Source organism: Galeopterus variegatus, unplaced genomic scaffold, assembly GCF_000696425.1.
Source record: "Galeopterus variegatus unplaced genomic scaffold, G_variegatus-3.0.2 Scaffold976, whole genome shotgun sequence".
In the NCBI taxonomy this organism is placed as follows: domain Eukaryota; kingdom Metazoa; phylum Chordata; class Mammalia; order Dermoptera; family Cynocephalidae; genus Galeopterus; species Galeopterus variegatus.
In genome coordinates, this window is record NW_007727087.1 from 343,686 (window position 1) to 370,546 (window position 26,861).

The 26,861-nt window shown below is 35.9% G+C and overlaps 1 protein-coding gene across 1 annotated transcript in view; it reads left to right on the top strand.

Moving 5' to 3' along the window:
- LOC103591493 (contactin-3-like) overlaps nt 1-26,861 on the top strand; it is a 159,880-nt gene that overhangs the window by 40,174 nt on the left and 92,845 nt on the right. Inside the window, exons 2-7 of the mRNA XM_008573968.1 lie at nt 15,122-15,325; nt 16,373-16,475; nt 16,971-17,155; nt 20,576-20,712; nt 21,657-21,786; nt 24,445-24,595. Of these exons, the coding sequence (XP_008572190.1) occupies nt 15,122-15,325; nt 16,373-16,475; nt 16,971-17,155; nt 20,576-20,712; nt 21,657-21,786; nt 24,445-24,595 (910 nt within the window). The remainder of the gene's footprint in view (nt 1-15,121; nt 15,326-16,372; nt 16,476-16,970; nt 17,156-20,575; nt 20,713-21,656; nt 21,787-24,444; nt 24,596-26,861) is intronic.

Genomic DNA, 26,861 nt, shown 5'->3' on the forward strand with positions numbered 1-26,861 from the left:
TCCCACAGATTGGCAATCAGGGCTATCTTATGCAACTCTCTCATTTTTCGGGTGAGAGAAACAGCTGAGACCTGAGAGCATAAGTGAATTTCCAAAGGCACATATTTTGAGAACAAAGACAGGTCTAAACTTCAAATCCCATGACTCCAGTGCAGAGATCTTTCCTCCTTTCAAAGATGCCTCAAAAAGTTTATTTCAGGTTGTTTTTACAACCAGAGAGATAGCTTAATCAAACACCATCATGTTTTTAAACTGTATTTCACACTCTCTGAATTCCCTGTTATCTACGTTATCTTTGCTCTTTTTCCTTGTTAGGTGATAGAGAAAATTCCCTTCAAATCTGCATATATAAGGGGCCAAGAGGAAGTTTGGAGAGATGTTCCATGTTCTGTCTACCTGCCACCGTTAAAGGTCATCTGGCACCCTAGGTGTTGATGATCAAATCCTTATTGCTAAGACTGTTCTTGTTGCCTTCTTTTACATTTCCTCTGGGGAACAAATGGTGCAAAAACAGATTCTCTAACTTGAATTTGAAAATCTTTCTCTAAAGAGAGGTGATAAAATTTATTTTTTTATCAGAGCCCTAGTATAATAAGTGTCTATGGATGACAGAAATAAAATATAGCTATGAGGTTGCTTGTTCTAAAACATCGCCCTCTAAATATTCAATGATTTAACACATTTAAATTGGAAGCTAGAAAGACTCTTCATTGCATGCCAGCTGAAGGTCAGCAGTTGAATTAATAAAATAAAGGGATGGAAAAAAAAAAGCTCATAAATTTCCCAGAAGATATGTTGTTGAACTAAAATGTGGTACAAAACAAATATGAGCAGTTCAGTAATTCCTAGAGCCCTATACACCATATGTCTCAGAAAAGACAGAAAAAGTGTATAGAAGCAGAGGACTTCAGGGTGACTGAGACATATGCATTGCTTTCACTCCTAATAGAATCAACTGCCAAAATGTAATTGACAGAAATCTTTATATAACCTTGGATAATATTAAAGAAAAGAATCAAAGTATGCAGGCTAATAAATTAGCTGGACAGCTTGTTTAGTATGAATCTGTTTGGAAACTAAAAATGGAATGTTGTTAGAATAAATCGAAGATGTTCAATTAGTGATTGAAGGAAGAAAGTTCAGTATCCCTCCGGTTAAAAGAGGATCCATGAACATTTATGTCAAACATTAGAATTCCTTGGTAAGTTTATTCTCGACTTTGATCGAGGCAGAATCTAATGTTCTACTGCAGATCTACATATTTGCTTTATGGAAAGAAAAGCTTTTGATCATGTTGGTTGAAGAATACTCACAGGTTTGCTGTTTTTTTCTTTTTTCTTTTTTTTTTTTTTCCCACAAGGAGACCTGTTTCCTTTATTAGAATCACTTTATACAGAAATGTTTGAGAGAGGGAGCAGGTGGTTACATTCATTTCTTTGTATTGTTTCAGGAAATATATTTGAAACCTCAAAAAAAAAAAAATAAGGCCAGTGCTCTTAAGACTTCTATTATAAATTGTTTCTTTTTGAAAAATGTATAAGGAAAGAAATTAATTGAAGTAGTAAACATAAACTTCACTATAGTTTAGGGACAACTGTAAATAGAACCATCATACTTACATTAAATATTTGGGTTGGTTTAGAAGGCCAATATCCTTTTTACCAGTTGAGGAGTATGGCACAAGCTTTGAAACCTTCGTGCCTGAGGCAAAAATGAGCTCAACTACTGATTTTAAGTTGTACTAGGACACATTTACTTTTCGTTCCTTTAACTCTGCCTGCCTCAATGTACTGCTGTTCCACAATTTTGAAAATCACAATGAAGACAATATCTGTTTTAGATTTTTATATTAGAGGAAGTGTCAGTTTAGAATAGTTGTCTGCTTAAGAAAGCATAGAAGGTTCATTAATGCAGTAGTCAAACAAAGAAATTTAAGATCTGCATAGCACTGGAATACGGCATTATAGAATTCTTCAGTTAAAATGTTGCCTTTGACATACTGTCAGGGTACTACTTACTGGTTCTTATATATCTACCTTTATTAACCAGTGTAACACACATCTATTACTTAAAGTGGTATGCCAGGAAATAGATAGGTGGAATGTAGAATAACAGAATACGGGTAAGGAAAACCCACTTACGTAGCAAGGGGAGAGCTACTACTAGAGATTAATTTTAGATTAAAAGTCTTTGTGAAATTTAAAGAATCTCATATAATATAAACAGCCCTCATTTTTCAGGAGCTCATAAGGACAGGGTATGGACAGAATATGAGCAATACATTACAGGCAGAGCTTGGAGATATTGTGGGTTCAGTTCCAGACTACGGCAGTAAATCAAATACTACAATGAAGCAAGCCACGTGATTTTTTTTTTTTTTTTGGTTTCAGTGCATATAAAAGTTATGTATATACTATACCATAGTATATTAAGTGTGCAATACCATTATGTCTAAAAAATATACATACCTTAATTTAAAGATACTGCATTGTTAAAAATGTTGGGAAAATGGCACTGATAGACGTGCTCAACACAGGGTTGCCAAAAACCTTCAATTTTTTAAAAATGCAGTGTCTGTGAAGCCCAATAGACAAAGTGCAATAAAATGAGGTATCGCACTTTGTCCATTGGACTTCACAGACACTGCGTTTTTAAAAATTGAAGGTTTTTGGCAAACCGAGTGAAACAAGCAAAGCACAGAGGGATAAATACCGCACGTGCTCACTCATATGTGGGAGCTAAGAGAGAAAGAAGGGAGGAAAGAAAGACCACAGTAGTGCCCTGATCCGACAGAGAGAGAGAACGTTCCTAGGGCTACAAATTGGAATTGAGGGGAGAGGGGGAAGGAGGTTGGGGGATAATTGGGAGGGGACAAAGGGTACAAAAGTAATTTCTGGTAATGGTATGCCCCCAGAATGAATCTGGCCCTCACATCATGGGCTGGAGGAGGGACAATCAGCTTTGTATCTCATGAGTATTCGTAATAAATGAATGAATGAATGAATGAATGAATGAGGTATGCCTGTATTTACTTGCTAACTTTCACCTATAACTGTTCCTTTTTCCCCAGTGGTGAAAATTGTGGAAGAGACTGAATTAGGGATAATCAGATATTTCTTTAGAGGTGAATCTTTAACTGACAAGAAATTATTCTTTGCATTGACTGGAGAATACTCTAAAGAGGGAACAATTAATAAGAAGGTATCAAATATAAAGAAATGGCAATGTGGAGGATTTGATATATTAGCAGTATTAGTCCATTTCTGTTGCTTACAACAAAATACCTGAAACTGAATAATTTATAAAAAAGCAGTGTTTACTGCTTACAGTTTTGGAGGCTGGGAAGTCCAAAGTCCAGGGAACACATCTGGTGAGAGCCTTGTTGGTGGATAGTGACTCTTCACAGCAAAGTAGGGTGTCACACGGTGGATGGCTGAAGAGAGAGACTTAACTCTTCACTACTTCTCCTTTTAAAGCCCTGAGAACCATGCCCATGACCATCATTAAAGCATCAACTTATTAATCCATTTATTAGGGAATGGTCCTCACAATCTAATCACCTTTCCAATGTCCCTGTTTTCAATTACCATAATGGGATTTCCTACCCTTTTAACATTGTCATTGTGGGGATTAAGTTTTGGAGGGACATTCAATCCCCAGCAATAGCCAGTTGGTCAATGTAGTAAATGCTTACAAAGATCAGAAATGATTTCTGAAGAAATATTTTCACTCCTATGTTTATTGCAGTACTATTTACAATAGCCAAAATATGGAATCATCCTAAATGATAAAACATTATTTCAGTTAGACAGGAGGAATATGTTTTTGAGATCTGTTGCACAGCATGGTGACCATAGTTAATAACAATGTATTATATATTACAGCACTATTTCAGTTAGACAGGAGGTTTTTGAGATCTGTTGCACAGCATGGTGACCATAGTTAATAACAATGTATTATATATTACAAGACCACTAAGAGAGTAGAGTTTAAGTGTTCTCATCACAAAAAAAAGTATGTGAGATAATACATATGTTAATTAGCTCAACTTAGCCATTCCAAATGTATACATATGAGGGTACTTCAAAAAATTCATGGAAAAATTGAATTGAAAGACAATACAAATCTTTCCATAAACTTTTGAAGTACCCTCATATTTCAAAACATCAAAATTGCTAAAAGAGTAGACTTTAAATGTTTTCACTGCAAAATAATGATAAATATGTGAGCTAATGGATATGTTAATTAACTTGATCAAATCATTTCACGTTGTATACATATATCAAAATGTCACATTGTATCTCATAAAAATAGACAATTATTATTTGTCAGAAATAAAATTTTAAAGTTAATAATGTTAGTTTGTATGAAAGTCAAACACTAAACAAATGAGAATTTTAACTGATATGTGAATTTGAGTGGTAACCTTGTATTTCTTTATGTGTATTTCCCTCTAACATCAGCAGGGCTTTTTTCAGCTAAATTATTAAAATTTAGCTAAAAAAATTTTCAGGCTGTTGCAGTTAATTTCCATGCTTTGAAAGACATTTCTACAGAGTCATAGAGTGATAGATTTTTCCCTGGATATACCTGCATAGCCCAGATAGACAGGGCTTGGAAAGATGGTGGAGACAGAGAAGAAATGCATGTATAAACACATATATTTATTATTTAACATAACAGCAGGGAAACTTGGGGCAGTACAAATGCTGTTTTTCTGACTCTGTTTTCTATCACTTTTCTTGAAGCCTGCAAACTGCTTTCTATATTTGACTTGAACCTGAGGCTGCTGTGAAATCTCCGGCATAATCCTTTATGGCCTAAAGAAATTGGCATTTACAGACCCCTACTCATTTGAAAGACTGGGATTACTTTTGATTATTGATTTCTTTGGGCATTTTTTGTTGTTGTTGTTCTCATGTTTATTTCAGATATTCAGACATAATTGCATATTCTTCCATAATTAAATATTCAAATAGCCACTATTTCTTAAAAGCCAAATGGCTTTGCACTATTTTCATGGTGTAATTTATACTGAAGCTGTCACTTTTTATTTTAAACCTATCATTCAGAAGTGTTAGATGAAAAAGGGTAATATCCCTTTTAAAATAAGTTATTAAATGGTGTTTAACTCCATTTTGATGAAGGGTTTGATGTGCCACTAATGGTATGTAATAGTACTTTTTGTGTGTGCGTATGTGTATAAGAAAGAGAGAGAAAAAAAAAACCCATTAATTTTCCAGCTTCCTAAGGAATCATTTATTGTCTCTGGTAAGAAGACCCTTGTGGTTTGGCAGGGTGACTTCATCTTCTGCTAATGATCTCATTTCTGTTTACCAGTGAAAATGGACATTTTATTCTGCTTTAAAAAATCACTTGCATTGCAAGAAGAGAACAATCAAGCTCCCATGACATTCCTTAAGGAAGGGATTTAAATTTTCATAAGAGTAAATGAGACCTAATGAGGAATGGACAGTTACTGTGATGCTGCTCCTTTGGTCACTAGCTCTTAATTATTTCAGTTATATTATTGCACATTTCCCTATCTACAGGGTTCTTTTGTATCATTTGCAACCCCATGAAGCCCCTCTCTGGAATTAGCTTCTGAGAGTTGTTGTGGGAATTTTAACCCCAAAGCACCACCTTTGGATTTATTAAAGGGTGGGCTTCCTGTAGTTAGACTGTACTAAAGAAAATTTCCATTTTGCAAGGGCAGTATAAATTTTGCAAATCATTTTAATAGCAAGGCAGGTCAATCAAATTATAATTGGCTCCAATTAGCACTCCCCTGAGCCTGTGAGATTCTTCATCTTCTCCTGGACTGCACATAAAAAGAAAATGTTATTTACTGTCACTGAAGTCATAAAAAATGTCCACTATTTAGTATAAGGGATGAAGAGACTGCAAATCTGGCAATAGGACTTTGGCACAGGTCTGAGATCTGCACACCAAAATACACATTGTGTCAAGCGTAGCAGTGTGCAAAATGTGCTATTACAAAGCACTTCCTTTTCCCTGCACGAGCAGCTCTTGTCAATGAAACTTCTAGTCGTCAGCAGCATTTTGATTTTGAGTTAATCTTAAGATTGCTTTCTAACATAATCAGGGTCTCTGAATTCTTTTGAAAAGGTGTATTTTGATAATAAAAATGATAAAGCAGAGAATACATGCATTATATTTCCAAAGTCTGTTCAATCTTAAGTGCCAATGCCACTATTTTGGGGTTCTTTTCCTGAGTCTCATTGTGGTACCAGCCAATCCAGGTCCAAGCTGGGGGTTGCAGTAACTGCAAGTTGAGTCTGTGGCATGAGGGAATTGTCAAGTCTTTGTGAAGCATCACAATAACTCTCTCCGGTTCTCATTAGGTCTCATTTTCTCATATAAAAATTTAAGCTCTTTTCTTTGGCAATGTCATGCTACTTTAGCAGATTTGCCAAAGGACATGTGTCAGTAAATGCCTTGCTAGTGTTTTTGCTGGTCTTCCTTGCTTACCCTAAGCCATTGCGGGACATTTTGTTTTGAGTGTCACTAACCTTGGTCTCAACTTTAATGCTACTTTAGCAGATTTGCCAAAGGACATGTGTCAGTAAATGCCTTGCTAGTGTTTTTGCTGGTCTTCCTCGCTTACCCTAAGCCATTGCGGGACATTTTGTTTTGAGTGTCACTAACCTTGGTCTCAACTTTGCATCTCTTTATCTTGAGATCTCCTTGGAGCAACGAGAGAAGGGTGGTGTCAGTCCTGCCAAAATAACTTCAACTGAGATGGGGGGGGAGTTCATGAAAAAAGAAGTGTTCATTATGAGAAAAAGGAAGAATATAAAATGCAGGTAAAAATATTAAGTAGCCTCTAGAGATGGTCTTCATATTTCTGCATTAAGAAATATGGAGGAAAGAGCATCGCTGGGGCACCTGAAGAACACTGCCATCTCAGTAGCAACAGCCATGGTACCAGGAAAGATAGAAAACTACTTGTTAGCAGACAAGCTTCCCTGGCAGAAGCATTAAAAATGAAGGTGGAGGCAAGGGAAGGCAGTACCTTATAGAGTCAGAGTAGGATGGAAGATGCTGGTAACTACTGAAAGCATTACAGTGTCTAAAAGAAAATGGCAGAACCAAAAATAGTGGTGACAGCATTTCAGGAAACTGCATTATCTCTCGGAACCTTATGTCACTTGGTGGAAATGGTTCATATGTGCTCACTAAAGGCAGTGACTGAAAAAGAGAGAGAAGCAAGAGAGGGAGAGTACCGCGGTCTTAGGGGGCTAGAATAAGCTTTGGGGAGCTTCATGTGGGAGTTAGGACAGCATGGGAGGGAGCCCCACAACGAAGAGAGGGGCAATAGTAAAATAGACAGTGAAGGGATTGCCAAACTCATAACTTGGTTATAGATAATGCTGACTTAGAATAGAGGTCAGCAAACTTTTTCTTGAAAGGTCAGATAAATATTTTAAGCTTTATGGACTGTGTAGTCTCTGTTGCAGCTCTTTTTCTGCACTTGTAGCATGAAAGCAGCCGCGGATAATACCATTTGAATGGGTGTGATTACACTCCAAAATAATTTGTTTTACCAAGCAGAGGAGAGGCTGGGCTTGCCTCCTTAGCCAGAGTTTGCTAACCTTTGACCTAGCACCAGCCCTAAAATATAAAGAGAGAAAAGAAATATCATTTGTAGTTTCTACTTTCCCTAATCATTATTCTCCTTATCGAAGAACCCTCACAGACAGAGTTGTTAGTACTTGAAATCAGAATGGTTTAGGTAACATTTATAGGCTAAACAAGAAAACCTACTGTAAATAATAATGTCCCCAAGGCAACAACTTACTTAACAGCGTTTGGAAGACAACGCACTGAGATGTTAGAAGTGACAGTAAATGCTTTTTGCTTTACAGTAGACTCCTCCGTTCTAACCATTGACTGTTCTTTGAACCTTAAATCGTCTTCACTTTTCTACATTGTTTTATCTGGTTGAATGTGTACTGCATCCCAGGCATTCCACCTATGCGGTGTCACCTGTAAGCACCAGACCACAATTCTCTTCCCGATTGTACAATTGTATGGGTCAGTGATAAAAATCTTGCATGACATCAAGCAAGGTTTCACAGCCTTTTAAATATGTCTTGTTTTAAAGTAGGTCAGACTTCCCAGTGAGCACCACAGAAAATGGCCCAAGTAACTTTTACAATTTTGCTAACTGCAATTTTGTTTGACAGAATTTCTTCTAGAAAATGCCTATACGAAGGATTAAATCTCCTTCAAAATAGAATTTTATAATGGAACTGGTAATAAACCCTTAAATGTCAGTGATATGTGTATTAATGTATCTCTAGGTAAACACTAGAGTGACATATTTCATGTTAAATTGACGGGTCTTATGCTTAAGTGACCTGGGAAGGAATGTGGCTGAAGAAGTGATGTCATTCATAACGTATTACTTTTTAGAAAGCAGAGTCTCAGCATTTCATTTTCTTAATTTATGGTTTTGATTGGTAAAACTTCTTGGCTTTCTAATAAAAAATATTTCACATTCCTAATATCCATGTAGCATTGTTAATAGTAAGCCCACTGGCCAAGTCATTTTGACATAATGTGCATGTGATTTACACAAGATGTTGTGAAAGGTTTCGTAAAGTCTAGCTTATTTGAGTATATAAAATTATCATTTTTTTACAGCTTTTTTATTTATCATAGTAGTTAAAATGATCTTGAAAACTCTCTAAAGAATGCCAATTTGATATATTTTACTTTGCAGTATACAATTGATGTTTATTGCAAATGCAGATTTTTATAAGTAAACTCTGATAGTATTTCCGCAGATATTTTTTTTTTACTTTATTCAGAATGCAATAAATCACAATCTTCAAATGTTCTCAGAGTGATGCCATATATATTTTAACACAGACATGCAGTCAATAAATGAAAAGTTAGTGTATATCCTTTAAGACATAAAAGTTATGTTTCGTTCCATCTCAAAGAGAAAGCCGGTGCTATGAATTTCTGCATACCTCTCATGAAAGTGTACACCATGTTAAATGCATATGTGATTCTTTTCCATCAGTCTTTAAGGGTCTGAATTTTTGTAAAAAATAATCAATCAATAGTTTGTTTGGGGGTGGTTGTAGTTTGATATCTGTTTTGGAATATTCCCCCCCCCATTATATTGATCTTATAATTATATTGTATAAAATCTGATTCTTCTTTAGAGTTTCCAAGTACAGTTTTTCTCCACATTTTTGTCTCTGATCATTTGTTTTTCTTTGGAATTTCTATCTAGAGCACTTAGCACTATATCTGGCATATAATAAAGACTCGATTACTGTTAACTATTATTATCATTTGTCTTAATTTCCTATTGCTGCTGTAATGAATTACCACAAATTTAGTGCTTAAAATAACACATATTCAGGGCCGGCCCAGTGGCTCACTGCTACAGTGTGCCGCTTGGGAGCTCAGCGGTGCTCCCGCCGAGGGTTCGGATCCCACATACAGACTGGCCGCTCACTGGCTGAGCGAGGTGCGGGAGCAACACTGAGGGTTGCGATCCCGTTGCCGGTCCCGGTCCAGTGTGGGCACGACACTGAGGGTTGCGATCCGTTGCCGGTCACAAAAAAAGACAAAAAGGAAATAAATAAATAAATAAATAAATAAAATAACACATATTCATTACTTTATAGTTCTGTAGATCAGAAGTCCAACACAGGTCTCAGTGGACTAAAATCAAGGTGTCAGCAGTCAGCAGTGCTGTTCTTTCTGGGGGATCTAGGAGAGAATCCATGTCCTTACCTATTGCAGTGTTTAGAGGCTTCCCACATTCCTTGACTCTTGGCCACCAGCAAGCAATCACATCACTCACACCTCTGCTTTCATAGTCACACCTCCTCTGACTCCTCTCTCCCTCCTTTCCTTACAAGGACCCTAGTGATTCCACTGGGCCCACCCACATTCTAAGCAAAATCCTTAACTTAATCATCTCTACATTGTTCCCTTGCCATGTGCATTGCTACTCTATTGCTGCTGTAACAAATGACTACAAAGTTGGTGACTTACAACAACCCAAATTTACTCTCTTACATTTCTGGAGGTGCAGAGTCTAAAATCTGCTTCACTTGGTGAAAAATCAAGATACAGGCAGGCTAGCATTCCTTCTGGAGGCTTCAGGAGAGAATCTGTTTCCTTGCCTTTTCTGGATTCTAGAGGCCACTTGCATTCGTTGACTCATGGCCTCTTCCTCCATCTTCACACCAAGAGTAACCATCCTGAAATATCTTTGTCTGACTACCACCACTGCTTCTGATGAAACATTTCCTTTTCCCTGGCTGTGACCTTCTTGTTTCTCTCTTATAAGGACCCTTGGTATTACAATCGGCCCACCTGGATAGTCTAGGATGATCTTCCCATATTAATATCTTCAACTTAATTCTATCTGCAAAGTCCCTCTTGCCATGTCAAGTAATATATTCCTAGGTTTCAGTGTTGCTTTGTCTCCCATGGATTTGTCACCCCTTTTCCCCTGGGTGCTAGAGCTGCCAAAGATTACTCAAAGCCCATCTCTACTGAGCAGTGAGAAGCCTCAAAAAGGGATTAATATCCCAGAACCCTCAAGAGAGAAGCATTCCCTTCCATTTGGGAAATTAACCACGAATTGGGGTTCTCTTCCTGCATTTATTCTTCAGACCAGGAAGTTACAGGAAGAGAACATGGGTGGAGTTTTTGCTAAGAGCCATTTAACAAGTTTAACAATAGAAGCTGGTAACATGCAATTAAGTCAATCCACTAACAAAAGCTTGATTTTAACAAACATTCCTTTTCCCTACAGCAGCTTCCCAGTATCTTTACATATCAATCAGTAACTTGTCTGTCTCTGAACCAGCAGCTTTGCTCTGTTACAACTCTTTATCCTACAACAGAGACTAAAGAGCCTGGGGAAAATTTCCTGGTTTTTGTAAGGTCAATATTTGAAACTGCAAAGCTTTGGAAAACCAGGCCCCGTGAAGTATATTTGCTTTATGCATGCTCTACATTTCAGGGATTAGGACATGGACTTCTGGGGGCAGTTATTCTGCCTGCCACACCAGTGTGAGGCCCAAACTCTCTCTTAAGCTTACATTTAAATGTTCCAATGACTCACTGGATATTTATTTCCAGGTTTTTTGCCTCTGTCTCAAAATCTGTTTTCCGTGCAGCCTCATTCAACCTGAGTGGCTGCTTATCCTACTTTTCCTGTTTCTTCTTCTCACCCCAGCTCAAAACCTGAGAGTGAGTTTTTCTTTGTCATTAGTCAAGGATTTTTATTCTCTTGATTTTCTGAAGATATATTTGAAGAAGTGATGGAGGAAGACCATTGTATTATTTACTTACATTTTATTCCAATAGGCCAAATTATTATGCTTTTTTAAAAATAAATTTTATTGGGTGTATTTGTGGCTTACAATATGATGCTTTTAATTTAAAACTATACAAACTGTTCTGTTGTGAAATGAAGAGAACGGAAGTATTTATGAAATGCTTTAAAGTGTCTTTCTATGCTGTAAAATATACAGGATATGTAGTTCTTGTGTAATTTTATGAGGGTCACATATGCGATTTTGCATTGGGTGACTGTTGAAGAATGTCATCTCTTTGTAATTCAAGGGATATCATGTACAAGTCTGAGATAGACCTCTATCTAACTCTGCCCAATCAGACTAATTCCTAAAAGAATAATGCAGGAGTCCTTACTCCTGCAAGCAGCTTCTCCCTATTTGGTTTTCAAATTATGCATAGGAGTTTAGGGTTTCTGCTCAGCAACTTATCCCATGGAGATGAGAGTTGAATAAATGGTGAATTTTTTCTTCTGTCTTTGGTGGGGACCTCAGGGTAGCCTTACACTGTTTTTCTCTGGGATGTTGACTTGTCTTCACTTGTCTGGAGGGAAAGTACTAAGAATCAGTCAGGAGTCAGTTTGCATATTTGAGGAGCCTGGGGATGAGGTGAGGGGATTATCTTGATGGAAATTGGTAAGAGAGACATTTGTCTCTGGGAAAAGAAGTCAATTAAAATGGACATTTCCTCCAGATCTGTGGATGGGGGGGCAATATTAAATACAATAGAGTCTGTTACTCAATTTCAGCAACCCCATGTCAGTTCAAGTTCTCTGAGAAGCAGCCATTGAGATGAGATTAGAGAATCAGACTTGTAAAAGAAATTACTGGAGAAGTGCCTGTGACGGATAAAGGGGGAGGGAGCAGAAATAGACAAACGGACTCTCAGACTCTGATTCAGGTCCCATATCTGTGAACAAAGAAAGAGGAAGAACACTTGGATAGGAAAACTGCAGCACAGTTTTTAGAATATCCTGGCCATTATGTTGGGGAGTCTCCAAGCCAGAGTTGCCCATTAGAGAAATCCTGCACTGGGCAGGACTGGGCCAGCATTAATGCCCCCATTGAATTAAGTTAGCTAGGAGCAGATCAGGGGAGTGGCCATAGCACTCATGGGGCAGCAGATAGAGGCCACCAGTCAACTCTCTTGAAGTGAGACTTGGTGGGACACATCCGTGTCTACCACAGTCCACCCCTTGATTCATATGTATCCACTTCATGCTTATTTGGGGAGCAGCATTAAAATGATTTTAATTTTGACTTCCTTCCTCTGCTTTTCCTACCAGTCAGCCAGTTACTATGTCATATAGGACAAACCACCACAATGCCTCTCTAACAATAGAATAATATTTTAAGTATTAAAAATATTAATTTAAAGATATAAAAATGGTGTGAAACAACATATACTATTTTATGTTGAACATTTTTAATCAAAATTACATTTGTGATATTTATTCCAAGTTGTTTCGTAGAGTTGCTGTTCATACATTATCATTGCTGTGTAATATTCCCTTCCATGAATTTACCAGATTTCAGGTTTTCTGACTCTAAATCAGAGTTCTTTTCATCAACCATACTTATTTTAGTTTAAACTGGATTAATAAGATTGATGTCTTATTCCTAATGCCCAGCTAAGGTCTGCTATATTGGGGAGCACTAGAGGTTTCCATCTGGGTGGCTTAGGGAGAGGGATAACCATATTAGCTTCACATAAAGAACATTTTGGAAAGCAGAGTAAGATTGCTTTGCTTCCTTTAAAGCAAGGTGGGGTTGTACGGGTAGGAAAATGTTGGGATGGGGCTATATTCTTAGAGCAGCAGGAAGACCCTGAAGGGCTGTTGCTATAACAGCTGTCAATTTTAACACCTGCAGAAGAAATTTAACATGCCTCTCAGCATTATTTTCCTCTATGGTTTATTCAGTACTATTGCAAGAGAAATGCACCATCAGTGCTGGCGTGGAGCTAACTGTGGAATGGATGTTTGAGACTTTTTTTCCCTAAAATCTAACAGCTGTAGATCTTACTACCTATCACATGACTGACTGGAATTTCATGAAACACTTTCTATCAATATGATAGCATAATTTAAAGATCAGTTTGAGGTTAAAAATCAATGTTTCTGAACATCTGTAAAATTTGCAGTTGGTTTGCTAATCTCTGGAAACATCAAACATTTACGTTTGCACTGAGAGTGCCAGTCAGACATTTTCCACCAGGTGCTCAGCATGCTTCTCCTCTGCCAGCCTTTCACATGCTCTTTGCTCTACCTGGAATGCTTTTATCTTTGCTTGTCCCAGTGTTCTCCTGTCCTTAAAGGTCTGTTCTTCAGTCATGAAAGATGCTTACCTCTTCTGCCTTTGAAATCTACAGCAACTTTCATCCTGCCCTGATGCATTTTCTCACTATTACTTGCGTATTGATGTACTGTTCTCCTCTTCCAAATGGAAAGATTCTTCACCACTGGAATTATGACAAATATGTTTGAACTTGTTATTCATTCAATTTATTTTGATTCCATATGTTTTCCAAAAGTTCTTTTGGAAAAGCATTACAGTAATGGACCAATGCAATAAGGTTAATGCAATTGTAACAGAAAACAGGGCCGAGGAAAGAAGGATGTCAGTAAGTCAACCACAGTAACTATGCTTAAATATCAACTTGGCTCTGAACAATCTGGGCATATAGAACAAAGCAACATAATGTTTATTTAATTAATACATAGTATACTTATATTGTTTATATAATATAATTATAGCACTCATTATAACACAGAACAATAGTTCTTTTGCAGAAAGTTGGCTTGCCTTGGCCCTAAAATTTAAGAAAACTATCATTTTGGACTTTACATAAGAGGTAGTAGCATAATTTAATCCTTAATTAACTCAATAATGTTTTTATTGAGGACCTTCTAAATGCCTTTTAATGTTTTATTTTGCTAATTTAGAGGTGGGGACAAACAGATGGAATAAAAATTAACATTACTTATTTACCAAGTGGTGGGAGGACAGACAAGTAATACATCATTATATACTGAGTAATAAATATTTTAGTTAAAATAAACTTAGGGTTGTTTTGTATAGGAGTATCAACCCAGACAAGGAGGATTAAGGAAGACTTCTGTGAAGAGGTGATTCCTGATGTTGGAACCAAGCTTTGAAAACAATTTAGAAGTTATCATGAAGCATGGGGTTTGGTGTTGAAAGGGGAGAAAGCAAAAGAGAGGACACAGACAAAGGGACTCATAGGCCATGAGAGCCATATGTGCAAAGACCCAGGTACAAGAGAGAGCACTGGGCTTCTGAGATGCCAAGGCTTTAAGCAGGGGCTGAACCACAAAGAGCTTCATATTCAGGTTAAGTAATTTTGCATTATTCCTGAGAAGTTAGGGATTTGTGGAAAGTTCGATGTCAGGAACTGACATGATTAAATTGGTAATTTTGAAAGATCATAGAACGTGCAGTGTGGAGATATGAATTAAAAGGCAGCAAGCAAGACCAGAGCAAGAGAGGCTTGTTAGGAGGTGTGTGGAGCAGGGATATAATGACAGTAATAATGTCGCTCCCACAAGAATGCTTATCCATAGTGTCCTCCATAACAGTAAAGAATTAACACAGAATCATTTCACATATCTGTTTCTCTTCATGACCTGCAACAACAGTGCTAAGCATTACTTTGAAGTAAAGGTGATTTTGTAATTTCTAACATACTATGGAAAACTTTCTTTAATAATAGAATCTTCTTCTCTATTCAAAAATTTCATTAGAACTATCTTATGCTTGGATCTTCAATGAATATCCATCAATTGTTGAAGAAGATAGTCGGAGATTTGTCTCTCAAGAGACAGGGCATCTCTACATAGCCAAGGTGGAGCCATCCGATGTGGGAAATTACACATGTGTGGTGACAAGTGCAGTGACAAATGCCAGAGTCCTAGGCTCTCCGACTCCTTTGGTGCTACGTTCTGATGGTATGAAATTTTTTAAAGTGTAATTCTGAGTGGAAATTGTGTTTTGACTACAAGCAAAGACAAATGGGGAAAAGCGAAAAGTATATCTTGAAGAATTATCACTTCATTTTTTTTTTCAGTACAGTGACAAAAATGATTCTATAAACCATAGGTCCTTATACATAATTCTTAGCCAGGACCAGCTTTGTAATTTGCAAGGACCATTGCAAAGTGAAAATGAGCAGCCCCTTGTTGAAAAATTATGAAGAATTTCAGGACACTGACAGGAGAGCATTAAACCAAGCATGAGAGCTCATGTTGTATTTCTGCGAAGTTACCTGTCCTGACTTTTGCCAGCTTGAGGTTTTTAAAGCTCTGGATATTTTGTGATAGGCTTAAAAGCATCTATAAAAAAATCATTAAAGAAAAAAACCTGTTTCATCAACACCTTGATAGCTGTTTAAAGAGAGTCCATGAGCTGCAAAAGGGAGCAGATTTATAAGCCTGGGTAGTTGACCCACTTACACAAAACCCCATCTGATACAGCATAATACCATGACCACAAAGCATTGAAGCACTTCTTTCCAGTCAGTTATAATTGAATTTGACTTTTCCCATTTATTAAATCACTGTTTCTTGACTCCAGTAAGCCATTTAATAAGTTTTACTTTGGTGTCTATGCTACTGGGGTATCATTAAGTAAATTCCCTGCTGTAATTTTTGTTCTTAAGGAAATTTCAAGAAGTCATAATAAATTGTATATTTCAGTTTGACTAGAAATGTCGAAATTGAATACAGAATTTTAAAAGCCCCACATTTTATATAATGTAAAAGGCATAGTGGTTTTCTTAAAACTGCTCTGTTAAGTGGTAAGTTATGAATCAGTGAATCCAAAGTTCTTAAAGGTTTATTAATGTTGCATGTTTGACCCAAGTTAGCTCTAGTGAGTAATTTGAAGAACCAGCAGAAGCTGATTCAAAATGAAGCAAAAGAAAATTTTATTTAAGGAAAACGAGGCAATTCCAAAGGAAACATTGAAACTATTAACTTTATTTTGTGGATTTACAGGTGTAATGGGTGAATATGAACCCAAAATAGAAGTTCAGTTTCCAGAAACTCTTCCAGCAGCTAAAGGTTCAACTGTGAAATTGGAATGTTTTGCCCTTGGAAAGTAAGCTTTATAACATTTACTTTTGTGTGCTAAAATACCAGGTTGGTGTAAGAGATCAGGGTTGTTTTTGACAGACTCTTTTCCTTTTATTTAGAAGCAAAGGAAGAATTAAACACAGGAAAAATGCACATATAAAATTTAGTTTGAAACTTTAAAGACATTTTGGAGAAAATGACATTGCCTTCCTAATTTTATGAACTAAATTGGTGTTCTTTTTCTTTATCTTGTTCTCTTGTTGTATTCTAATAGAGTGGGTATGTATTGGGCTTTTTTCCCTCCAAATCATGAATTAACTCAAGAAAATGCAGTTTGTTTTATTAAAATATTAACTTAAAGAGTTAAATTTTTGCATTAGGTTTATGTAATTGAAAACTGGACGTGTTTTTCTGTATTTGAAAACCTGAGCCTTATTGCTCTATCTTAACAAAAGCTTTGCTTTGTCAAGTCCAAAAGGTTTCCAGACAATAGCAGACAACTTGACAATTTTCTTCTTAGTCCCGTACCTCAGATTAATTGGAGAAGAAGTGATGGACTGCCTTTTTCCAGTAAAATTAAATTAAGGAAGTTCAATGGTATGCTTGAAATCCCCAACTTCCAACAGGAAGATGCAGGTTCCTATGAATGCATTGCTGAGAATTCACGAGGAAAAAATGTTGCCAGAGGGCGTCTCACTTATTATGGTGAGCATCTACTTTGGGCTTTTGCTCTCTCATCTATAAAATATTATGGTTGTTGGGGGGTGGGAGATTATAACAGAATTCCAGTGTTCAGCTTGTTCTGTTCTACATTTTGCTCTCATTTTGTTACCTGAGGATAAACATTTCTCATAGCAGGAATTAAAAAGAAATAAAATTTTGCAGTGGAGTTGGAGACACATTCCTTTTGCATTTTAAGATGATTCATATGATAATGAAATATTTCATATTTTTTCCTAAGAATAACCTTTTACACACTGGAACACATTAGAGAAAGATTTTATTTTGTCTGTCCTTTCTTCTAGAAAAGGTGGTTTTATATCTTTCTTTATTACCTTTACTTGGCTAAATAAATAAGTAAATAATGGTCTAGGGGGAACAGTTGCAATTACTGCATTAGACAAACCACATAAACTCAGGATCTTGTTGAGTTCTTCAGTGTTACTCTATCCCTTCCAATAATGTATCTGTACTCTGCTGCCTTTAATTTGTAATCATGTTTATTTGATGTACTGCTCCATTTGGGTAGCGAAAGAATAATTATGTTACGTTTATTTAGAGTCTATTTGTAGGAAAATTAGATTGTCTCTTTTTGTCAAAATTTGTTTTCAAATCTATTTTGTTTTTTTAAAACACTAGGTTTTTGATGAAAATATGACTTAGAATAAATAAGTGATTTCACAAAATGCACCTGTGTATGAAGATGTAAGCTCAGTGAATATATACTTGCAATTTAATCATTAGAAATATTATAAAACTAATGGGAATTGACCATTTTTGTGAAATGCAAATTGTATTATATTCTATTTATTTTAGAAACTGGAAAATGAAGCCGTTTGCAGTGCAAATTTGTATAGCACGCATAAATGTTGCAGGGAGGAAAACATTTGCAGAGATAAATATTTTTAAAAGGGCTTATTATGAATTTCTCCCCCCAAAATTTGAAGTCTACCACTGTATTACCTCTAACAAGATTGACTCTTGTTACATTATCATAAGATTTTAAGATCTGTCAGGAACAAAATGGAGCAATGTTTTGGTAGCATGAGTCATCCTGTTTTGTTACTCTCCTGTCTTGTTACATGATTAGTTTAGAAAATATAGTGCAGAAGTTACCCAGGTGTCAAGGTCTTTGGGTTGGAAGGATAATATGGAAATGGTAGGGGGCAGGGGTGTTGTGAGCACTTGACTCATGTAGCTGGTGAGCTCTAAGGCCCCCACAAAGCAAGTAACCCTTTCTCATCTCCTAACTTAGTTCCTTCTTTCTGAGCAATCACTACCTGATCCACAGTAAGAAATGACCATTGTTAGAAAACACAGGGTGTTCCAGCTGTCTTAATGTTTTAGTAGAAATGTGTTTAGCTGTATGTAATGGCAATCCTCTATAAATAATAAACAATTGTATGGCCCATATAATGAGCAATCCAAAGCTAAATTGGCATTCAAAAAGTTTATAATCAGGCCCTGGCACAGTTTCTCTGTGATTTTCTTTCTGCTCTTACCTACCCTTCTCCTTTCTCTGCGTGTTGGATTTCGTAATGATCACAAAATGGCTGTCAGCAGGGATCAACACATCAATCATTACTCATCCTTCCTCTCTTCGAAACCTCTAGCAATCCCCTCCTCAAATCTCACTGGCTACATGTTCACTCCTAAACCAATTATTGGCAAGGAGAAATTAAATTAGACAGTTTAGGAACTTCCCTTTGTAAAAAAGGAGAAGGTCAAGTTTCCCTGGATTTTATGGACAAGGTGAGGTGTTGGAAGGGAGGATAAATGAATGAAAAATTGGGCTTATTTTAGAATAAGAAAGAGAGGAAATGAATACACAGCAGAAAACCAACAGCACTCACTATACTTAGTAAAGAAGGTAAGCTATTACGTTAGTGCATTATGTAGGTAATACAATATGTACCTAAGAAATACATAAGAAATTAATGGCAGAAAGAGGTTCATGAAAGTTAGTATATTTAATAGATGCCATGCAGTTCTCTGGCTATATGCTTTAATATTTTATGTAAAAATATAGTATGATGGAATATTTGGATCTTACATGATGGAATAGGGGAGAAATTATGATTAATATGGCTGGTGTAATCTTACAATTGGCTTAGTCAGCCAATTATTCCCCCATTAGGATAAAAAAAATATTAATATGGGAAGTCCATGGAAATTTTTGTTAGAAACCCGGGTCTCAGTCAAACGCTTATGTGTGAGTCTGTTTGCAGTCTCATGTCATCTCAGGTTGATAATTCCTTAAAGGAGAAAATGTGTTTTAATATAAAGTAGAGAGAAGTGATTTGGGACTGAACTACACTTCATACTGGGCAAGGAGTTTATGTTAAAATAAATAAATAAATAAATAAAGTAAAACTTAGAACCTGTATATTTTTTGTAGAAGTTAAACAGTCATAGTTCCATTTCAATTTCATTTATAAAAACGCAATTTTATGAGATAGAAATGGAAAGACAAATCTTCCCATGGTTGCAATTAAAGAGAAATAAACAGTTTCTCCATATGGAGAATGCAAATGTGAATCTCACAGTGCACATCACATGCATAATGCAATGAGAAACCAGTAAGGCATCTCACCTCCCAGTTTTGGATCTAAAATGCAAGCTGAGACTTGGCTGAATACACTCTGTATATTGAGTGACTTTCATTGTAAGTAGTATGTTACTTTCATCTGTAAAAAGAATTTTCCAAATATCTTCTAAAACATAAGTAAAAAATGATAAATCCACTTGATCTAACTGATTTACATACATAATTTAACGTTGCATCAGTTACTTCTTTTTCTGGTAAAAAATCATATGCTTCAGATTGATCCAATTTATCCATCTCTTCCTGCTTTCACTTTAATTTGCTCAGAGGTTTCTAAGATGTTCACTGGTTTGTATTTAATTAAGAGTTATTTTCTAACTGGAAGAAAATCTTTTTTCCTCAGCTGTAGAAGTTTCTGTCCTGTGGATGCTAATTTTCAGTTCATAATTAAGACCAATATTTGTTGTTATCACTTATTGCCATCGATTGTGATATCATAATTCAAAGCTATACTTGGAAAAGAAAATCAATTTTGTGTACCTGCATTACTATCTACTAAAAGATGTCTGAAGAACATAAAACAGTGCCCAGAATTTTGAAAACAGAGAAAGCATAATGAATTTGGCTTAGACAGTGACAGATTGCAACATCCATGCTCAAATCTAGAAAGGTTTCATATCCATTTAGTAAGTACTTAGTGGATTAAATATAATTCTAGCCTTTATGCTCACCTTAGTCTATTCCTCACAGTCATATCTTTATATTTACCTGCATAAAATGTTTATTTTTCATTTGCTGGGTGGTTTTAATTTTTCTTTTTCTTTTTCTTTTTTCTTCCTTTTTTTCTGTTTTTATTGCAGCAAAGCCCCATTGGGTTCAACTCATAAAAGATGTGGAAATAGCTGTGGAAGACAATCTGTACTGGGAATGTCGGGCAAGTGGCAAGCCCAAACCCTCCTACCGATGGTTGAAAAATGGAGAAGCCCTGATACTAGAGGTAAGGTGATGTGCCTGATTAATCCACTCTGTCCCCATTTTTTGTTAAGTAAATGCTTTCTCCAGTACCTAGTACCAAGGTGAACTGCTGAGTTTGCACACATTCATGTGCATCTAAGGAGTGGTACAGGAGGACAAAATACAGAATTAAGTGCTCAGTCTGCCAAAGAGGAGATCTTTTCAACATTGTGTTTTATTGGGAAAATGGTGATTTTTGTGAATTTAGTCTGTAAAATAACATGCTATGCTTTTTGGTATTGAAAATAGAGAAGGCCTTACTTTAGTCAAATATAGAATGTAATTTCCTTTTCCTGTTTGACAACTTGGTATGACCTCTGGAGAATACATGTATCTATTACTTGGTTACCTTGTTACATGAGTACTTATTTTCTCAATCACTTCTCAAGCCATGTAATTTTGGCTTTTTTGTGTTTGTGTGTGCTAAGTCAATTATGTTTCTTCAAATTTCTACACATAACCTTTCATACTACCTAAAAACTCTGGTAAATATGTGTTTTCTAGAACCCTTTTTAATGTACAAATTATATAATATTTTTAACTTCATGATTTTTTTTTTAATCGTGAAAACCTTTACAATTGATGGGATGCAAATCAACCTCATGGTACATTTTTTAAAGTCTGAAACTTTAACCTTAGGGAAAAACTGAAATGGCTGCCATATTTTACCTCTTGCTTTGTTATTTATTTTACTGATACACTTTGGGACTGAAGGATGTCTATTCATATTTCCAATGTGTGACTATGAGACTAAATTAGTGTTTCACATTTCAAATAAGGAAAAGGTTAAATTTCGGGTCAGAGTGCCTAATATTCTGAGAAGAAAGTAGGAGGTTTATGTATAATTTAAATGTTGGTCAATGATGTTTATTTTTCTTCTAAAATGGTATATTTGTTTATATGCAAAACATTTTTATTATCATCTAGGAGAGAATACAGATAGAAAATGGTGCTCTTACAATATCAAACCTAAATGTGACTGATTCTGGCATGTTCCAATGCATAGCAGAAAACAAACATGGTCTCGTCTATTCCAGTGCTGAACTCAAGGTTGTTGGTAAGACTTTCTCTGTTCTTCTCTTAATTTTTTTTCTTAAATCCTCCATTGTTGCCAGAAGCACAAATATTTACTTTTCATTTTAGATTTGTATATCTAATACAAGGATACTTCAAAAAGTTCATGGAAAGATTTGTGTTATCTTTTAATTCTATTTTCCATAAATTTTTGAAGCACCATCATAATATCTATAGTATTACAACATGATTACTCAGGTTTTCTAATAAAGTCATACATTTTAACAATTTCTGAGGGAAGGCAGCAATCATGGCCTGAAGTGACACCCAAAGGTTGAAGTCAATCAACAGTAGGAAGAAAGTGTTGGCCAAAGATATCCTTAACCAACTCCAATATTGTAAACTAAGTAAGGCCTTTTAGGAGAAAAAGTGATTTTGGTGTTCTCTGTTGCTGATCCATAAAATAAAATACCAAAATTTGAATCAATCATATTCAGTTCAAAAGGACTTGGTTTTGTCCTTAGTAACCCTGGTAGAAGTGTCCAGCATTCGACAGAGTGAAGCCTTAATTAACCAGGGCTCCACTACTTGAAATGATCAATTAATTTCTTCTTTTTGCACTTTACATATAGGAGAAACAAGTAAATGTTCTATCTCATTTAGGGCAATTGACCAGGAGGACAATTAAGTTTCAAATGACTGAAAATCCAAACAAAATGTCACAGCGTAGTATGCATAGCATAACATAATAACATAGCATAAATAAGAGGAAGGAAGGAAGGAAGAAAAAAGGAAGGAAGGAACGCGTAGATCCATGTAATTAAAATGAAGAATTTGGATTTTATCATACCTGAATCCAGGGCTCAAATATTATCACCGTTGTCTCACTATGATGTTTCCCAACATGTTGAGTTGATTCACCACAGTCCGTCCAGTAGAAGAAAGAGCTTTCTTAATTGCATGCCACTGGCCCCATTTAGCCTGATTTGGTCAGTACCCATCACTGACTCAGTCCATATGGCCAGAATGTTGTAAGGCCCTGATTGATTTAACTCAGTGGTTCTCAACAAGTGGGGATGATTTTGCCCCCAGCAAATATTTGAAAATGTCTGGAGATATTTTTGGTTGTCTGTTTGTGTATTAGTATCTTTTGGGAAGAGACCAGAGAGGCAACTAAATATCCTACAATGCACAAGACAGCTTCTCACAACAAATAATTATCCAGCCCCAAAATGTCAAGGTTTAATGGAAAGTAAGTCTCTCATCCCTGGTCCCTGGAGGTTAGAAATGTATCACCTGTACCAGGAGGGCTGAAGCCAGGGAAGGGAGGTCATCCCCTGGAATCTGTCTACTGTTATTTCATGATGGAGAAGTGGGATATTATGACAGAAAGAGGAGGGATTTACACACAAGTCCTTAAGTCAAAGCATTGCTGTACTCGTAGTAAATTAACCTGTCAAGCTATAGTTTATTCACCTTTAAAATGGATGAATTCCTATTCAATGAACTACGTGAGGTTATCGTGTAGGAAAAAAACATGAGCTATTTAGGGAAAAAAAGATTATATTCAAATATAAACAAGTGTTCTATTTTTGTAAAAGTTATTCTCTCAGGATCTTAATTTTTAAGGCCAACAATTTCTGGATGGCATGTCTTCTTTACCACAATGATTTATATGCTGGTACTTCAAAAAGTTCCTGGAAAATAAAAGATAATATGAGTCTTCCCATGGACCTTCTGATGTAGCATCATATAATCACATAACATAATTCACTGTAAGATTTCCACATATCAAGAAAATATATTCACTAGGATTTGCCATAAGACAGAGCATTAGATATTTGGGGAAATGCACTAGGTTATTAACTTTTTTCCACATTTGTAGTAAAAGGAAGAGTGATTTTCTGATTAACATATCATTTCATTCGAATGACACATTATTATGTATCTTGAACATTCAGGTGTTGTTTCAGGATTGACCTCCCATGCATTCTTAGCAAACATGATTTTTTTACATATTATAATATTTAATGTAATATTATAGCATTTAATATATTATATTATGATACTATTCTTCCCCAACTTAGAGGTTAAACATAACCACATGAAAATTTTATAATACAAGAGGAATGTTTGAATTACCCGTATAGAAATTAATAAATTTTTATAACTGAGAATATTAATTCAATACTCAGCCTTCATTTTAATAAATTTTTATAACTGAGAATATTAATTCAATACTCAGCCTTCATTCTAAAAGCATTTGCCTTGCACGTACTGAATTCCAGGGCCTGTGCCAAGTGCTGTGTCCTAGTGGTCAACAACAGAGACCAACTCTATTCCTGACTTCATAGTACTAACTTAAAAAAAATTCTATGCTAAATGTTTTCCTTTGATTTAATAAACTCATGATTTAGCTATTTTAAATCTTCACAGTCAACTTTAAAAATTCTTGTATAATTATCTCAAGATTTAGAACTTGCCGGAAAACACAATAGCACGAGTTAATTTTTTTGCATTGAAATCCTTTATGTGGTGCACAGTAAATCAAGTGAATCAAGCACTGACATCTTACATGTCAAGCAACCTTTAAAAATGATTATAAACTCGACCTTTAAAATTTACAAGTCAAAACCATGATCTAATTCTCACTAAATCAATGATCCAATTCTCAATCTGTCTCTTCTTTCTTCCTTTTCAGCTTCTGCTCCAGATTTTTCAAAGAACCCAATGAAAAAGTTGGTTCAGGTACAGATGGGCAGCCTGGTCAGCTTGGATTGTAAACCCAGAGCCTCTCCCAGGGCACTCTCTTCCTGGAAGAAAGGAGATGTGATTGTGCAGGAGCATGAAAGGTATTCTGTCATCCAAAAAGGTGGTCATTTACTTTCTTCTCACTTTCCATATTGATGTTGAAGTAAGTTTTTAAAATGAAATGAAATAGCATTTCAATAGAACGTGAGGGATTTAAGAACTCTCATTATGATAGTAATCAGTTTTTGGAATCTAAAAACAGAGATCCCTAACTTCTTCCCCTGTGGGAATACATTTAGCAAGGATTTTCTTCCCAACCCCATGGGAAGACTCAACCAGATCAATAAAGGAATGTCAGCCCCAAATGCAGGTCTAACAACCTTGGATAAAGAAGTAAAGATGCTATAGTCATAGCAATAGTGGTGTTACCCTTCACTGAAGTAATTTATCATTACTGGCATTTAGTTTAAGCAAAGGCTTTCTTGTTTTTCTGATTGTTATAATAACACTGAAATGAAGAATGGATCTTAATTAAAAGCACAGAATAGGGAGCCAAACTGTCTGGGTTCAAATCTTTATTCTGCCTTTTACCAGGTCAATGAAGTGACCTAATCTTTCTGTGCCTCATTTCCTTGTTTGTTAATGGGAATGATAATAATAGTTCATGCCTCATGTTAAAAGGATTGTTATATGGATGAAATACATGAATATTCATAAAGCTCTTAGATCAACACCAGCCAGAGAGTAAGCATAGTATTGGCTATTATGACTATTTATTGAACTCTTACTACACATTCAGGTATTATCCTCAGAGCTTATAATAAGCAGAATAATGGCCCCAATAGGTCCATGTCCTTATCCTAGACACCTGTGACTATGTTACATTACATGGCAAAAGGTAATTAAAATTGAAGATGGAATTAAGGTTCACTTTAAACTAATCAGTTAACTTTAAAATGAGGAGATTATCCTGGATTAACTGGGTGGGCCAAAAGTAATCATCTCAGCCATTAAAAGAGGAAGAGAAAGGTGGAAGGATTGGTCAGAGAGATGTGAAAATCAAAGAGACAAGAGGTTTTAAGTGGGAGAACAGCTCTGATGGGTGATGCTGGCTTTGCAGGTGACAGAAGGGGCCACCAGCAAAGGAAATAGGGACCTCAGTTTCATAACCACAGGGAACTGAATCCCACCAACAACCTGAATGAGCACAAAATGATTCAAGAGCCTTCAGAAAAAATGCATCCCTACCAATACCTAGATTTTAGTCCAGTGAGACTTGCACTGGACTTCTGACCTCCAGAACTATACGAGAATAAATTTATGTTGTTTTAGGCCACTGAGTTTGTAGTGATTTGTTACAGCAGCAACAGGAAACAATACAGAAGTGTATACAAATTATCTCCTTTAAATATCTCTGCAACTAATGAGAAACCGTAGCTTAGAGGGATTATGTAATTTATCAAAAGTCACATGACCAGGATTTGAATCCATGGCTGTTTGACTCCGATGCATAACCACTGAGCTTTCTGTGCCACAATTTGTACAGAGAGCCTAGAGTCTTAGAGGTGGTCTGAGCCTGTGAAGTCACTGAGTCCAAATTTTTACTTCTGGAAATGAGAGGAAAGCAAACAAACAATAAAACCTGAGGCCAAAAATTGTGGATTTGCTTTTCTAAAATCAAAGTCATATTGCAAACAACCATGTTGAACTGCTTTTAGATTATAGGTCCAAAGGTATTTTTATATGAGTTGGTATGACAACACAATCTGCAATTCCTGCAGTATTTAACAAGAGACACCTTCATTAAAAGGAAGGTAGAGCAGGACAAGGCAGAATTGTGAACTGATTGGTTAGACACAATCCAGTCGAGTGCTCAGCCACACAAAATAGATTTTTGGAACAGAGAGTCAATTAGTGATTTGGAGTTTGTGTTTATAAGCCAGTTAAAACAAGCATAGGTTTGTGATGCAGACTAGTTAATTTTGATTATGCTGTAAGTTAAGTCTTTGTATATAACTGTTGACATTTTTGTGTACAAAACATTTTAAAATAATTTTAATTGTATACATAGATTAAATAGTGATTATTTTCCAAGGACTTCAGTGCTTTGCACAATAGTAAACCCACTTATCCTCACAGAAGTGTGTATATTAGGCAGAGGGTTTTAATTTTAATTTTAAAAGGGGATATAAAGATTAAAAGACTTACTTAAAGACATACAAGGAGAGATTTACCCCCTCATCGTACAGTAAAGGTATAGGAAAGAGAGTATAAGTTCCAGAATCTAACCTGGGATTTCTGATGTGGCCACTTAGTACTTTGGTGTCATTAGGTCAGTTATGTAAAAACTCTGAACCTTAGTTTCCT